The sequence below is a fragment of the Onychostruthus taczanowskii genome, unplaced genomic scaffold (genome assembly GCF_017590055.1).
Source record: "Onychostruthus taczanowskii isolate IOZ18803 unplaced genomic scaffold, ASM1759005v1 scaffold99, whole genome shotgun sequence".
NCBI classification, from domain to species: domain Eukaryota; kingdom Metazoa; phylum Chordata; class Aves; order Passeriformes; family Passeridae; genus Onychostruthus; species Onychostruthus taczanowskii.
Window position 1 is genome coordinate 1198547 of NW_024507990.1, and position 15856 is coordinate 1214402.

General features: G+C 40.6%; 1 protein-coding gene across 1 annotated transcript in view; it reads right to left on the reverse strand.

Moving 5' to 3' along the window:
• LOC121348116 (myosin-1B-like) overlaps window positions 1–15856 on the reverse strand; it is a 58146-nt gene that overhangs the window by 8821 nt on the left and 33469 nt on the right. Inside the window, 5 exon segments of the mRNA XM_041427323.1 lie at window positions 13668–13756; window positions 13844–13989; window positions 14075–14251; window positions 14358–14600; window positions 15540–15795. Coding sequence (XP_041283257.1) covers window positions 13668–13756; window positions 13844–13989; window positions 14075–14251; window positions 14358–14600; window positions 15540–15795 — 911 coding nt within the window.

Below are 15856 nucleotides of genomic sequence, written 5' to 3' on the forward strand. Positions count from 1 at the left end.
AAACCCATAACATTTTGCATAGAAAGATATTTGAGGAACTAAACTAATAGCTAGTAATTACACTAAATGCAGTGTTTATGTATCCTTACATCTAAGGGTATGCATAAATTTAAAATCATGTTGATACATTTGATTGTACTCACTGAAGTATTTGAGAATGGCCCATATTGCAGACAGCTAGAGTGGGTTAATGCTCTAGTACAGCTGTCTCATTCTAAAACCTACAGCTCTATTAAGGTCTCTAGGGAGTAGTAATATCCTTTATTAGACTGAGATCCAAAGAGTAGATGAGGTTTTGGATCTTCAATTTTAGAAATGTAAATATCATTGCAAAATGCTACTATGGTATTTTAATTTCTTTTTCTGTGAATTATAGTAGAATTGATTTCAAAGAAATCACCTGCTTCTGCCCCACCAGCAGATGCAAAGAGCAAGGCCAGGGTCTTCAAGGATGACTTTTGATACAACCCCACAACAGTTTCATTCAGAGGGTCCTTGTTCTTCTCCAGCCACCCAGTGATGTTGTAGTCCACTGTGCCAGCATAGTGCACCAGGGAGAAGTGGGCCTCAGCCTTGCCTTTGCCAGGCTTGGGTTTCTGGAAGTTGTTGGACTTGCCCAGGTGCTGGTCATAGAGCTTGTTCTTGAAAGAGGTGTCAGTTGCCTTGGGGAACATGCACTCCTCTTCCAGGATGGAGAAGATGCCCATGGGCTGGGAAAAATAGCAACACGTGAAGAAAGTGTGGAAGGAAGAAACAGACACAATGTATGTAAGAAAGAGGAATAGAAGATAAAAGTTATACAAAAACATCCTCCTCAGTATGTGTAATCTTATGTTTCTCAGAAAGGGCATTTTGTTAGTGGATATGCCATCAGTTATACAAAAACAAGCTCCCCTATAAGATTCAGAGTTGGGATGTAATAAAGATCTAGCATGTAGAAATGAATTTTGTACATGTTTGGTGAAAGTGGTAAGCAAAATGAATGAAAGTAGTAGCACTCAGACATAAGGAAGAGTTTAAACTATCTATATGCTCTTTCTTTAAAATGAGACAGAAAATTTCTCAAGAAACCTTAAAGTAGAGATTTTATAACTGAAAAACTGTGAAGTATGTGGGGGCTAATAACCTTCTCAATGAGCTCAATGCAGGCAGCCAGGTCCATGCCAAAGTCAATGAAATCCCATTCAATCACTTCCTTCTTGTACCCCTCCTGGTCAAGCACGAACATGTGGTGGTTGAAGAACTGTTGCAGTTTCTCATTGGTGAAGTTGATGCACAGCTGCTCCAGGCTGTTGAACTGCAGAAGACAAAGATTTACTCAGTCCCAGGAACACCTTCCATCTTCCAATAGGCTTTATTCTTATCCCACTAAGATCTCTATGACCGGAATCTTGAATTTCTAATGCTGGAACTGGATAGGTGACTGGCATATTCCATCCTCTAATATATCTAACCTCTTAGGCCCTGGCACTTTCTCAACATATATGTGAGCTTTGAATAGATCTGCAGAGCTCAGTCCAAGTCCAGCTTTTAGTTTGAATTTGTGTACATTACCTCTCTATTCCCAAGCATTCAGAGGAAATCTGGCTTCATCATTAACAAAATCTTACTTTAAAAAGGCATATTTAACCTTCCTTGAAGCCTCTCTCTGCTGTTATTTATCAGTTTTTCAGCAGTTTTCAATGCTATTTCCACTTTTGTATGCAACAAGCATCTACAAATAAATACAGCCCTGTGGGGTACTACATGCAATGAGAACCAGAAGGGTACCGTTCCTAGAGAAAAAGCAGGATTATCCAATAAATAGAAATAACCCATAACTAAAATAAAGCACACCCCAACCCCCAAATTATTCCAACTTCCTAATGCCTCTTCCAGAAAAGCTTTATGGAGATCATCCTCTTACATCAAAGATCTCAAAGCCAGCAATGTCCAGCACACCAATGAAGTACTGCCTGGGCTGCTTCGTGTCCAGCTGTTGATTGATGCGAACAACCATCCACAGGAACATCTTCTCAAACAAGACTTAGCCAGGGCACCCACTGAGTTGTATACCTAAGAAAAGGTTAAAGGAAAGCTACCATCTGCAGCAGGAGTTCAAAATTTTTAATTTTTTTTTTCTCTATTTTCACTTGTTTCTTACCTGCTGCACTGTTTGGCCCTTGGTCACGTATTCATTCCCCACCTTGACACGGGGGTAGCAGAGGGCCTTGAGCAGGTCTGCTGAGTTCAGACCCATCAGGTAGGCAGCCTTGTCAGCAACTAAGGAAACAAGCATAGAGCAGGATCAGATATTAGCTCTCCAGTGAAAGGGTCTTGCAGTAATTCAGATTTCTACAGAAGCCTAATATACGTTACCATGTCCTTTAAAATATTGTAGTTTTTCTTGACTTGCTAATTTTTTCTGATTTAATCTATATGATTAATAAAGGTAAATATTATTCCAATACTTTTGCAGTGAACATGAAAGAAACAAGACAGACAAAAGGACCAAGGGACATGAAAATGGCAAAGAGTCACAATTTCTGAATAAACAGAATAGGAAAGTTGGTATTCAAGTACACTGCACTAAAAATTGTAGTCAGTGAAACTCTCCTGTCATTGGAGAGACAGAGGTAGATTAGTGAGGTATAAAGCCAAAAGTATGAATAGGATATCCTGTACAACGTTCATAGTTGGACTATATTGTCACTAAGGATAAATATCAAATACATTAAGGCTTTCCTAGCTTCCATTTTATCTGCAGCTAGGTTAACAAATACAAGCACCACAGCACAGCATATACTCTGTCATCACTTTCCAATTTGCTGCCTGTCTTGTCCCACAGTGAAGCTGATAGCAAACACCAGTACTATTTACAGAGTTCTTCAATGTGAGAAGGCCAAACCTCATTAAATAAGATTTATAAACAGATGCTAATCTTGAACTGCTTTTATGTGTTATTTCCAACAAGACATTAAAGGCACATTCATAACTAGCAAGATGAAACAAGAAAATTTCAGTTTTCTAGATCTATATGTGTGTATATGCATACTGTGGTTGTATATAGGATGCTCTGCTATAATTATATAATTATTCATTAGTACTTGAGAGCTGTTCCTGGCTCTGTGTCAAGTTTGGGAAGCTTCCATTCAAGATAGCAGCAAAGTTTGCTATACTTTTGCCTGTCAGACTCCTACTCTGACAGAAGCCAGAATCATGCTTTAGGAGTCACTAGACTTAATTTTTTGCTTTGTTCAAAATAATCTCCAGGTTCCACTTAGTTATGATCCTCCAGAGAAGTCCTCTGGCTAGGACCCCCTACTATCCTACAATATTGGCACTGATTAGCTAAGCCAATCATTCTGACTCTCATTTGCTACCTTCAGCTCAGTGAGTGCTCACTATCTCCCGTGCTCTGGGATGGGTTGTGCTGGTACCTTCAGTGCCATCAGGCTCTGCCTGCTCCTCTCGTTGTTTCTGCTTGAACTTCAGGTTCCCGTAGTGCATGACAGCCCCTGTCAGCTTGTAGATGGCTGTTTTCTCATCAGCACTGAAACCCATGAAACATAATCAGGTAAGTCTAATGTTTTGCCTGATGTTAACTTGACTTAAACAAGCAAACCTGCAAAGCACATCACTGAGTACAGTGATATCTTTCATTTGAAACAGCAGAAACAATGCTATGAAGGTAGTAAACTCCAAAAAGTGTGGGTATCAGATCCAAGAAAGCTTCGAAAAAGTCTCTTTATTTTGCTGAGATAGAGTATCCCTTCAGAGAATTTAATGGTCCAATGCCTTTGAGATTAGAATGAGCCACTCACCAGTCAGCATGAACTGATAGGCGTTGTCAGAGATGGAGAAGATGTGTGGAGGGGCCTCCTGGCGCTTCTTGCCTCGGTAGGCCAACACCACCTCGGGGTCTTTGCATGTACCACGAAGACAGATGACTTGGCATCAAAAGGTTTGTTCTGGGCCTCAATTCTCTCCTTCTCTGACTTTCGGAGGTAAGGAGCTGCCTCCCCAAAGATGGCCATCTCAGCGTCCGTGGACATGGCTGCTGCTTTCTACAAGTAACGCAGCAAGTATCTGTGAGGATAGAGAATATATTAAAATAGTGTGTGATGGAACAAACACTTCTATAGCATATTTGATTGCTCTTCTTTAGGCATCAACTAAATTGCCTTTTCTTTTTCTGCTAATTCAGAGTTCTCTTCTACAATTTTTTTTCTATTACTTTTATGTTTTTTGTGTGGTCAGATTGTTATTCCTACTGGACAATTGCATTTACAGAAGAGCGCTTTCTGTCTTTTTGTGTTTGGGGCCCCAGCAGAGGAAGGACATGGAGCTGTTGGAGTGAATCCAGTGGAGGTCATGGAGATGCTCCAAGGGATAAAGCCCCTGTGCTCTGGAAATAGGCTGGCAGAGCTGGGGTAGTTCAGTCTGCAGAAGAGAAGACTCCAAGGAGAGCTTCCAGCAAACTTTCATTACCTAAAGGAGTTCCAAGAGATTTGAAGGGAACTTTAGACACGGGTCTGGAGCAACAGAACAAAGGGGAATGGCTCCCAACTGAAATAGGATGAATTTAGATTAGATATTAGGAAGAATAATCTTTACCAAAAAAAAAAAAAAAATTCTTTGCCTTCTTAGCAAAAGACAAACTTCACGACACAAATTGGTGTTATCAATTCAAGAAAATGGGTGCAATTTCTTGACTGGTTTTGTCTCTAACAACATGCTTTTCCACTTGATTAATATGTTATAACTCAAATGAGACCATTCCACAAAATAATCACAGAAGGTTGAAAAATTGTGCCAGATTTTCACCCGCAAATTTAACACTGCTTATAATATCTCATGTTTTCTTACAAGATTCCTAACAGGAATAATAGCAACTATTCCTAGGAAGAATAAGTTTGCTATATTATATATCTTAGTATATACTATGTCCATATATATATATAAAATGTTATTATATATTACAGAATATTAGTTTATATTTGTAAATTATACCTGTATTGTAAATTGTGTTATTTTATAGACACTGGATGCTTTTCTCACAATACATCCTTATTATACTATCAAAAACAATAATATATATTGTAGGTTAGCATACATTAATATATGTATGTAATGCGTCAGTAGATTGACTTTTAGAAGTATTAAACTATTTTCTTTTGATTGTTTTGTTTGACATTTCCTGAAATTAATGCTATGCTAACTCTCTTTCACTGATTCAAAGCATGCTGGTTATATTCCTCACAGGATTGCTTGTTGACATTTTATAATTTTGAGGGATATATTCTAGTGACAATATTTGACAAAATTAATACAAATTACTATAGAAAGTAAACACAAAGAGTTTCTTTTCTTTGGTATAAATATTTAAAACTCAATTTAGATACAGTTCCATCTCTCTTTTTCCAGTTATCCAAGTAAGTATTATCCTTTATTCAGTTCCTTATGATTACAAATATTTGCTTAAATAATTTTGTCACAATTAGGCAATATTTTCAGAAGCAGAAACAAGCTATAAGGAAGCTCAGACTGAAATGCATGCTTTTAGCACTTCAATGTTTTGATACACAAAATTCTAACCACATTCCCCAAGCTTCCATGTGAAAAAAGAACATATTAACATTATTTAAATATATATTTCTTTTCCTGTTGCTTCACAGTCAGTACCAGTGACCCTTGATATTTAAGATAAATGCAAAAAAACCCCACCCCAAATAACTGGAGAGTACTTTCTGATGGGTTTTTTTGTTGTTTTTTTTTTCCCCCTCAGGACAGGTTCTCCAGGAAATGGTATCTACTGGAGATCCCTGGGGAGAGTGTAGGCAACGCTGCAGTGATCAGTACTTTAAAGATCACACTCTTTAAGAATCTTATGACAAAAATAACATCAATCCAGCCCAATTCTCATGCGTATTTCTACAATGGATGCAATATAATGACTGCCAGGATTTCCAGCATACCTGCATAGAAGCCCTGCCTTACAGCAACTCTATCTGTCCCTAAAAAGTGAATAAATCAAGATCTTACCTTTTGTGAGACAAAGGCTTGCAGATTGGAAGATGAACAGTATTAAGAAACAGAACTAGAAACTTTCTTCTTACTGCTGCACCCCAGACAATATTTATAGACTGAAAACAAATGGATGGTTGGAAAGCAGACTGAAAATCCCAGCTGACACTGGAAAACCCTCATTGAACGAATGTGAGCATCCGTAGGAATGCACTGGAACTTGTGGAATGCAGAGCCAGCTTCCCTTCATTCCCAACCTCCCTAGTCCCAAGCCCTGAAACTCTTACCTTAGAGATTTCTGAGAAAGGACAAGACACACAGATCCCAGGGTACTTTTATAGGATCTGATCTGCATATGTAGCCACCACCTCCTCTTTCTTAGGTCAAAACATTTCTGGCAATCTTAACTCCTAACAGAATTGCGATTCGTATTAGAAGTGAATGGATATAATTAGACATAACAGGTCTGTGAATCAATGTCCTATAAATAATTTGACAAGAAAGCACGAGAAGGGGGGGAAGTGGGAGGGTGTGCTAAAGGAGATGAAAGGGGCTTCATTGGTTCTGTAATCCATCAGATGCTGACTCGCACAGAAAAAGTGAAGAGTAAGAGCCAGTGTGTCTCGTAGGAAACATGTAGGGATGGAGAGAAGTCACAAGCTCCTGTCTGCTGCAAGAACTCAGAGTCCCCAGTGTCCTCAGGGAAAGCAGGAGGGGTCCTACTGAGAGGCAGGGATACTGCTGGAGGAAGAAAATTCCAGTGCAGGAGGAAGCATCTGAAAAGCAACAGAAGTTGCAGAAGTGAGAATCAGGAGATGATAAGAATGACCAAGGACTAGAATGGAGCAAAGCCAAAGCAAGTGAAGGGGGGGAAGAATAAGTCTGAATGTAGTAATAAGGAAGGATATGTGAATAAAGAAGAGGAAGTCCCTGGAGGTGTTTAAGAAAAGACTGGATATGGCACTCAGTGCCATGGTTTAGTTGATAAGGTGGTGTTAGGTCAGGTTGGACTCAATGATCTCAAAGGTCTTTTCCAACCTAGTTGAGTCTGTGATTCTGTGAAATAAATAGAGATGTTATTCCAGTGGGCAAATCAAGTCACCATGGACAAAAGAAGCAATAAAAGAGCAGAACAAGTTTAGCCTAAAGATAAAACCTTCAAAGCCTGAGGTCATCCTGAGTTAAGTCCCAGATAAAAGGCACAGGAATCAAATTCTTGTTTCTGGAGCTGAAGGTTTTTAAAGATAATATGAACAGCACTATGGAAGCGTTGTACTGAACTTAGGACATTTATCCCATTGGAATCATGAGAGATGGCTGGTATCTCAACACAGGGTAGTCACTCAGCATTACTTTTGCAAGATAAGTGTGCTAAGAAAGATTTAATAAATTTACATCCTCTAAACTAGAGTCACTCATACCCTGTGCTGCTCTGGAAGATAGGAAACTGTACTTAGAGAGATCTGAACCTCATGATAGTTTGTGTAAAAAGCCAATCTACTGTTCTCATCCCTGGGATTTTCCTTGCCCAGATTAAGGAGGGGACATGCTCTATGTTCACAAGGATCAGAGTGGTTAAGAGAGCAGTAGAACCATTCACTTTATTGAGAAGCAATTTCCTCCCCATGCAACAGATCTGGATTTATTCAGGGTTTGGCAGGGTTTGGTTTTGCATTGCTTTTTTTTTCAGTGTGGTGGTTTTGGCTGGTTGGTTCGCTAGGATTTTTTGTTTGTGTTTTGGGGGTTCTTTCTTTCTTTCTTTCTTGCTTGCTTTCTTGCTTTCTTTCTTGCTTTTTCTTTCTTTCTTTTCTTTTCTTTTCTTTCTTTTCTTTCTTTTCATGTATTAGTCTTCACTTTCCAAACTACAGTTCCTACCAAAAACAAGGAAATCTGAAGGAGTCACATCTCAGCAGCAGCTTCACCTGTCCCACAGAATATTGCCTCCCCAATTACTGTACCAGTTGTGCTCCTGCCTCTCTTAGCATCTCCTACTCAGAGGTCTGGATAAGAAAGTGAGGTAATTCCTTCCTCCTCTTCTCTCAGCTGTCTGCGTCTCTGTGATGGCATTGTAATCCTGGGTGTGGGAAGGAGATTGGCAGACATTAGTTTCATGTTTGGAGTAAATTGCTTGAATAGGCCTGGCTTTTGCGATAAACGGATTCCTGTTGCATGTGCCTGGAGGGTCCATATTGGTCTGCATAGTTACAGCTCAAGGCGTGGTGGAGGCGTCCCATCTCTCTTGTTGTGCCCAACCACATCTTGCTCCCACTATTCCCCTCCCTGCCTCCCACAGCTCCCCTCCCACGCCCTGCTTTTGCAGCAGAAGGAGCTGGATGTAGGTAAGCAGACACTTGGGGAAATACAAATGCATTAGCATTAGCAGAACAATGTTCTCCCTCTTGTGTTTTGTTGGCAGAGGCTCCCTTTGGTTACTGCAGCTCCTGAAGCTGGCTCCAGGAGCGTTTCCACCTGTATTGTGGCATTGTGTTGTGGGGCCCCACCTCCAGCCAGGATCCGTCCACACAGGGGTTCTGGCACAGCAAAAAACCCATGGGTGGAGGAGAAATGCAACGTGCTAGAAGAGCAGAAAAGAGCTTTTTGCTGCTCAGCTCAAGTGCAGTTCCCTCGTTCACCCTGCCACCCTTTCTGAAATGCAGTGGGTACAAAAACAGAGATGCGTTAGCGGAGGTTTCTGATGAGCCCTTAGAAGAGCAGGGCACTTAGAAGCACACTGACAGGTCCTGTGATGGGCCATGCAGCTGGGCTGTGTTTGACATCACCAGAGTCACAGGGAAGACAGGTCCTGCTCATACAGAATGTGCAGCAAGGGCCCAAAGAGTTTAGGGGAGCACCAAAAATCCCAGAGATGCTCAGCTGTAATGGCTCCTAAACTATCATTTCTACAATGGATGGAGTAGTGTCCCCCCCCAGTTCCAGCTGTCATCTCCTGCTCAAACGTTATTTTCATATTTAATTAGGAATGTTTATAATATTAAAGCAGTGTTTTTACTGCACTTGTAGACTGGCTGAAGGATTGGAAAGGATATCCAAAAGGGACATATGAAGGTCAGCTAGGGACTGACATTTCTGGTGGGATGCCCAAAGATGCTTAGGACTTGCTTTAAATAAACAGCAAGTTTGAGAGAGCTGCTAAAGCTTGACACAAAATACCAACCATCTCAGTATCCTACTCTGTGTCTGGCAAAAACAAGTTTATCAGCAGCAGGAGAACCTATCCAGCTTTGCTTCTAATTTGCCAGGCCCTTAGACATATTGAATGTGTTCCCAAACCATCTAATTTACTTACCCATCTGTAAAGTGTGATCAGTATTTAGAGATCTTTTCCAACCAATGTGCTTTACCTTACATTTCCAACCAACATATAAATGCTGACTGTCTAGTTCAGCTTAATGCAAAATACAATATTGTGGGCTAACAATCAGTTCTTAGGAAAATGAGCAGGCACAGTGTGTTGAGAATGATAATAAACAGAACAGTTAGGTTGTGGACAGAGCAGAAGGATTGAATCTAGAAAGGCAGTGGAAGGTTTCGCTGAAATTATAAATAGAGTCCTCAGTCTTAACTATTCCTTCTTCCACAATCTTTTAAATGTGGATTCTTCTCACTCATCCTGTATGTGAATATGTGGGGGGATAGAATATAAGAAAATAAAGACAGTGCATAAAGTAATCTTACCCCTAACGAGTTGCAGCTGGGCCAATTAACAAAGATTAGGAACAGGACTGACTTTAACAGGCCACAGCTGTAAACAATAAGAAGAGTGCTATAAAAGAGTGCGTTGGCTGGTTGAGAAGGAACTGGAGTCAGTTGGCTACTTGGTGAGGAATTGGAACCAGTGCTCAGAGGAGCTGCCCATGAGAAAGCAGTATAGAACTTCTGCAATGTTACGACAACATGAATGGATATAATTTTGTGCTATACATGAAATGGAATTACTTCAGAGAAAGGGAGTGGGGTTGTCTCTTGATGCCACTTCCTCACCGTGTTGGTTTGGCTGCTTGTCACTACTTGGAATGAAATTTGAGTTTCCCATACTTTTAATCTTAACCAATATTTTTCAATTAATAAAAAATATATATATAGTTTTATACATATATATATATGTGTGTGTGTGTGTGTATGCTAAATGCTTCAGGACTCTTTACTCCTATTATTTTCTTTTTCCTAAGACGAAGAAAATCACTTGAAAGAGTGTAATCCTAGTCTATCAAAGAAATGCATACTTATCATTGCAAGAGGAATAAAAAATCCATATAATTATTACCATTCTTCATGCATTTTAAAAAATGCAAATGTAAAAATGCTTTGCTGTTTGATATACTTTTGAATGTGAAGATGAACTGTATACATGTACTTTTAAAGTAATGATACTGGAATAAATAAATAAATAAAACATCATAGTCGCTGTTCGTATGCAAGGGTCTCTACTGTTTTTATTACCTAGACATAAATGATAATTACTCAAGAAAGCAACACAGAGGTTTTACATTTTATGCAACCCTCGGGTCACTTTTTAGTCTTGGGAGCCTCATTCCTCTTCTTCTATCTTCTTATGAATCTCCCGGCTCTTGGCTCGGAGCTTGTTGACCTGAGACTCTGCAATGTCAGCCCGCTCCTCGGCTTCCTCCAGCTCGTGCTGGATCTTGCGGAACTTGGAGAGGTTGACATTGGACAGCTCCTCCTGTGAGAGCAGAGGGAGGTGGGAAAAAAACAGGCAGCGGGTGTTTATTACCAGAAAACTGGGCAAACAAAAATTCAAATGCCACAGCTGGGCATTTGCAGATACAAAACCAAGATGAGAAGCTGCTCAGGGTGTTGTGTGTGTCAGAAGAGAAAAGAATACTGGGATGTCAAAAAGACATACACAGTGTGTGCTAGGCAGAGTTTTTGTCATAGTCCTGAATATACAGACTGACAGCTACTTCTGACAATGAGGGCAAGGTATAAGCTAAGAAATAGAGTGGGAAAGGAGGTTTACAGCAAAACACAAAGAGTTGGGGAAGTACATTTCGTCACAAACTCATCAAGTCTTATTCTACATTCCCTGTTGTATCAAAATATCATCATGTTGCGCCAAAACAGACAAGGTTTCAAAAAGCTGTACAGAGGAAAACATGAATAGAGAATTTCACCTACACCAGAAGAAGGTCTGGTTTGGAGAAACTGGTACTTACAGCCTCCTCAGCTTGTCTCTTGTAGGATTTATCAACTACAGCATAAGTGGTTTTTTAATATAGATTGTGCCTTCAGGTCACATTGGATTATAAGAGAACTACTGTTGTAGCTATTAATTTCTCAGGTGCTTTGGTATTTCATGAGCATCCGTTATGAATTTTTTTTTCAAAAATTTTTCTCTTTGTTGTCTTTGAGAAAAAAAATTTTTTTTCTCAAAGACAACAAAGAAGGAATCTAGACTGAAAAATTAAAAAAAAATGCTTTCCTTAACATTTTCACTCTAGTGATCATAAAAGTTTGAGATGGTTCTATAACATACTTATATTGACATTGTTAAATTGCATTAATGACAGAGTTAGTGTGGTCCTATTTTGTTCATGGCATGGTCAGCCTACATTTGCCTTTAAAGTCTCAAATGGAAATGTGAAAGATGTTGAACTCAAATAACAGAATAAGAACCTCACCATCTTCTCTGCATTTATTAAGGTATCTATACTGCAGTCTACTGGAATTCATAGTCTATCTACATCTGAAACAGAAGTCTTAATAATACCTGTCACCTATTACTTCTTATTTACATCCCCCTGCATTTAACAAAATACTGATACAGCTCTGCCAGTCTTAAATTCACTTACACATATGGAGCAATAGTATAAATACTAACTATGTTTATTAACTGACCTGACTATGGAGGAGCTGAACTCTCTCACTTGCATCCAGGAGCTCCTGCTCAGCCACTTTCCTCGACCGCTCCGTCTGCTCCAGGGCTGCCCGGAGCTCCTCAACTTCAGCCTGCAGCAGGTTTGCTCTGCGCTCCACCATGGCCACCTGCTCCTTCAGGTCATCCTGTGTCCTCAGAGCATCATCCAGATGGATCTGGGTGTCCTGGAAAGAAAGAGAAAAGAAATTAGCAGGTGTCAGTCGTTTGAGTGGCAAAAATATCATGGGTCTCATTTTTTTCTCTTTCTGTTGGTGTGCTGAATGAACCTTTAGCACTCCTTGTGTGTTTCTCAGGTTCTTCTGTGCCTCTGCAGCCACACGATTGGCATGGCTCAGTTGGATCTCCATTTCATTCAGGTCTCCCTCCATCTTCTTCTTCAGCCTCAGGGCTTCATTCCTGCTCCTGATCTCAGCATCCAGGGTGCTCTGCATGGAGTCCACAATTCTGAGGTGGTTCCTCTTCAGCTGGTCAATCTCCTCATCTTTCTCTGCTATCTTCCTGTCAATCTCAGACTTCACTTGGTTGAGCTCAAGCTGCAGGCGCAGGATCTTCCCCTCCTCATGTTCCAGGGAGGCCTGCACAAGAGGACACATACATTGATAACATCAATAAAAGTTCTTCTTACATTCTAGGGAATTGCAAAATATTTCCAGAGATCTCAGCTGTCTCCACTCCCCAGCCAGAAGAGAGGACAACCGAGGCCTTTTAAGCCCTATTTCTGCATGTATTTACAGCAGACAGCAGTGATTATGGTCATGTACCTCAGCTTCAGTAATCGTAAGTAAGACTGTGGCATGAAGCAGCATGTTTTTCATAGGAGTAAACTTAGCCTCTTGGTACTGTGTGATCCACATTCACAGAGAGGTGTAAGAATTCTCCCAGACAGCCACTCTATTTCCATGTCTGAATTCTGGAGCAATCCTGCAGCATCTCCTTTTCTGCTGGCCACTCTCTGCTATTCTGGACCTTTTGGCTTTTCCTCCATGCGTCCCTGCTTTCTGTCATATTTTGTCTCTTTGTGACCCCACCCAAAGGAGAACACTGACTTCTTCCTGACAATGTCACAGTAGGCTGCTCAAATTTCCATTTGTAATATGCCACTGTTCTCCACATTTCCAACGTACTTGGCCTCCTCGAGCTCCTCCGTGCGCTGAATCGCGTCCGTCTCGTATTTGGTTCTCCACTGGGCCACTTCGCTGTTGGCCTTAGACATGGCTCTCTGCAGCTCCCCCTTGGCCTCCTGCTCCTCCTCATATTGTTCCCGGAGCAAGTCACAGTCGTGGCGAGCAGACTGCAGGGCATGGGCCAGGGCATTCTTGGCCTTGGTGGGAAAAAAAAACCAAAATAAAAAACAGTGGGAAAATGAAGGGAAATATCCTGGGAAATCTCCTTAATGAGAAGATCTTAGAAAGACCTCTGATGGGAAAGATGTGTGAATTTGCAAAGAATTAATGGATAGACTGCAGGGAAAGAGAAGCAGTGCCCTTATGGGAAAACTTGTATTCCAATATCTAAGGGGTTATTTTTGTCCCTTTCATCTTGTTGATTTAATACATTTAGGAAAATGTCTTCTCACCTTTATCTCTTCCTCCAGGTGCCTCTTGAGTTCCTCAATCTGTTGGGTGAAGGCCTGTTTGCCTCTTGACAGCTGAGAAACCAAAGCATCCTTCTCTTCCACCTGACGTGAATATTCACCTGAGAAAATGTGCAGATACACAACAGTTTTAATGCCATTCATGGTGACACTGCAAACATTTGGAAATGTAAAACCAGGTAGTTTTCAGCTGTTCATCCTCAGTTTTACTCTGGATCTGGCTGATTTCAAAGTCTTTCCTTTGGGCCAAGTGAACCATGTTAGATCTCAAAGAAAAGAGACAAGTGCTACAGCCCAGCACTCAGGTGCCCCAGAGCCACACTTACTTCTTGAGTTTCTCATCCAGCTGCTGCTTATCATTCTCCAAATCCATGATGCTGTCCTGGGCCAGCTTCAGGTCTCCTTCCAGTTTCCTCTTTGCTCTCTCCAGGTCCATGCGCAGTTTCTTCTCTTGCTCCAGGGACCCTTCCAGCTGAACACAACAAGACCATCAGGGCTCTGCCAGACAGCTTGGACTCGATACCTGTCCTGTTCCTGCTCTATGGCTGTGTGCTTACATCATCCACTTGCTGTTCCAGCTTGGTCTTGGCTTTGGTCAGAGTATTGACTTTGTCTTCCTCTGCCTGCAGGTCATCCAGGGTCTGCTGATGGGCCTCTTGGGGGGCTTTCTTCTCTTTTGTCAGCTTGGCAATGGTCTCATCCAGGGCTGCCATCTCCTCAGTCAGGTTTTTCACCTTTGAGAAGAAGGGAGCAAATGTAAATAAAGGAAGTAAATATAGAAGTCCTGCAATAGCGCACAGCCCATTTTCAGGAGTGCGAGTGATTGGTTCTACCTCATACCTTGTTTTCAGTGGCGTGTTTTTCCTTCTCCACCTTGGCCAGTGTTAGCTCAAGGTCATCAATATCTTTCTTCAGCTCTGAACATTCATCCTCCAGCTTCCTCTTCTTGGCTGTCAGTTCAGCATTAATTTCTTCTTCATCCTCTGCCCTTTCAGTCACCTCCTTAATTTTGGCTTCCAGTTGTATTTTGGTTTTGATGAGCTGGTCACACCTTTCCTCAGCATCAGCCAAAGCATCAGCTTCCTATTAGAGAAACATAGATTTGTTTGCTAATCACAACTGTTTGCAAAAGCTGAATAGAGAAATGTTATTTCTCACTGAGGAAAAGAAACATGGAATTATTAATTTTTGTTTTCTTCTAGGAAGTTTTGTTTTGCACAGACTCTTTTAAATCAGAGTAGGTTTTTATTCTATTTCATTTTTTTGTTCTCATCAATTATTCCCTTCTATTTTTCTTATGGATAAGATGGTAATATTCAGTAGTACTTTTATTTTCAAGTGTTTTGATAACTTTCTCTGAAAGTTAAGTACTGTATATAAATGGGTAGAGATTTTTTTTCTTAATATTTTTATAAGCTTTTCTTGGCAAGACTGACTTTGAATTAAATTTCTTTGAGTGATACAAGTTGATATATTGTCTAGGTGCAATCAGAGGTTTCAATTTGAATCTGGCTTTATTTTGAATCTGTGTGGCAAAAATCAAAAGACACATGGTAATGTTTAAATATTGACCAATCCCATGATCTCCCAATGGACTTAGGCAGTACATATAGGGTTGTGACAGAATGCAGAGGGTTTTTTTGTCCTCCTGGAAAAGTGGTTTTAGAAAGACAGGTGACATAACACGTATCATATAAAATGGCATAGAGGTCTTTGGGCAACTGACTGAAGTCAGAGTAAGTTGTTGGATTAATTGCTCCACAGACTCTGCTAACTGTAAATTTTAAATCTCCAGTGACTACATTGGATGTTATATTGTGAGCCTGGAGAAACAGACCTATGTGCATCCATGCTTCACAAGTCATTCCCAAGCTAGAACCTCCTATGGTAATGGTGACACTGAGTGTTCTGAATTCTACCTTCCATTATAGATATTAGAATATTTTCTCAGACTATTTATTGTGTAACATGAGAATTATGTGCCGTGAGAGTACCTGGAAGAAATACACTAATTATACTTACAGATTGCACTTGGAGCTGCAGGTCATTTTTCTCCTGCATTAGAGAGGCCATTTTCTCCTCAAGCTCCTTCCGCTTTGCCTCAGACTTTGCAAGTTCCTCCTTAGTTTTCTCAAACTCTCCCTTCATGTTGGCCATCTCCTTCTCAGACTCTGCACTCTTCAGCAAGGGCTTGATCTTGAAGAACAGCTTCATCCATGGCCAGTGCTTGACATTCATGAATGCACGAACATTGTACTGGATGCAGAAGATGGATTCCCTGAGGCATAATTAAAAAGCACAATGATTATTCTCAGTGATGAGTGTCAACGCTTCCCCCG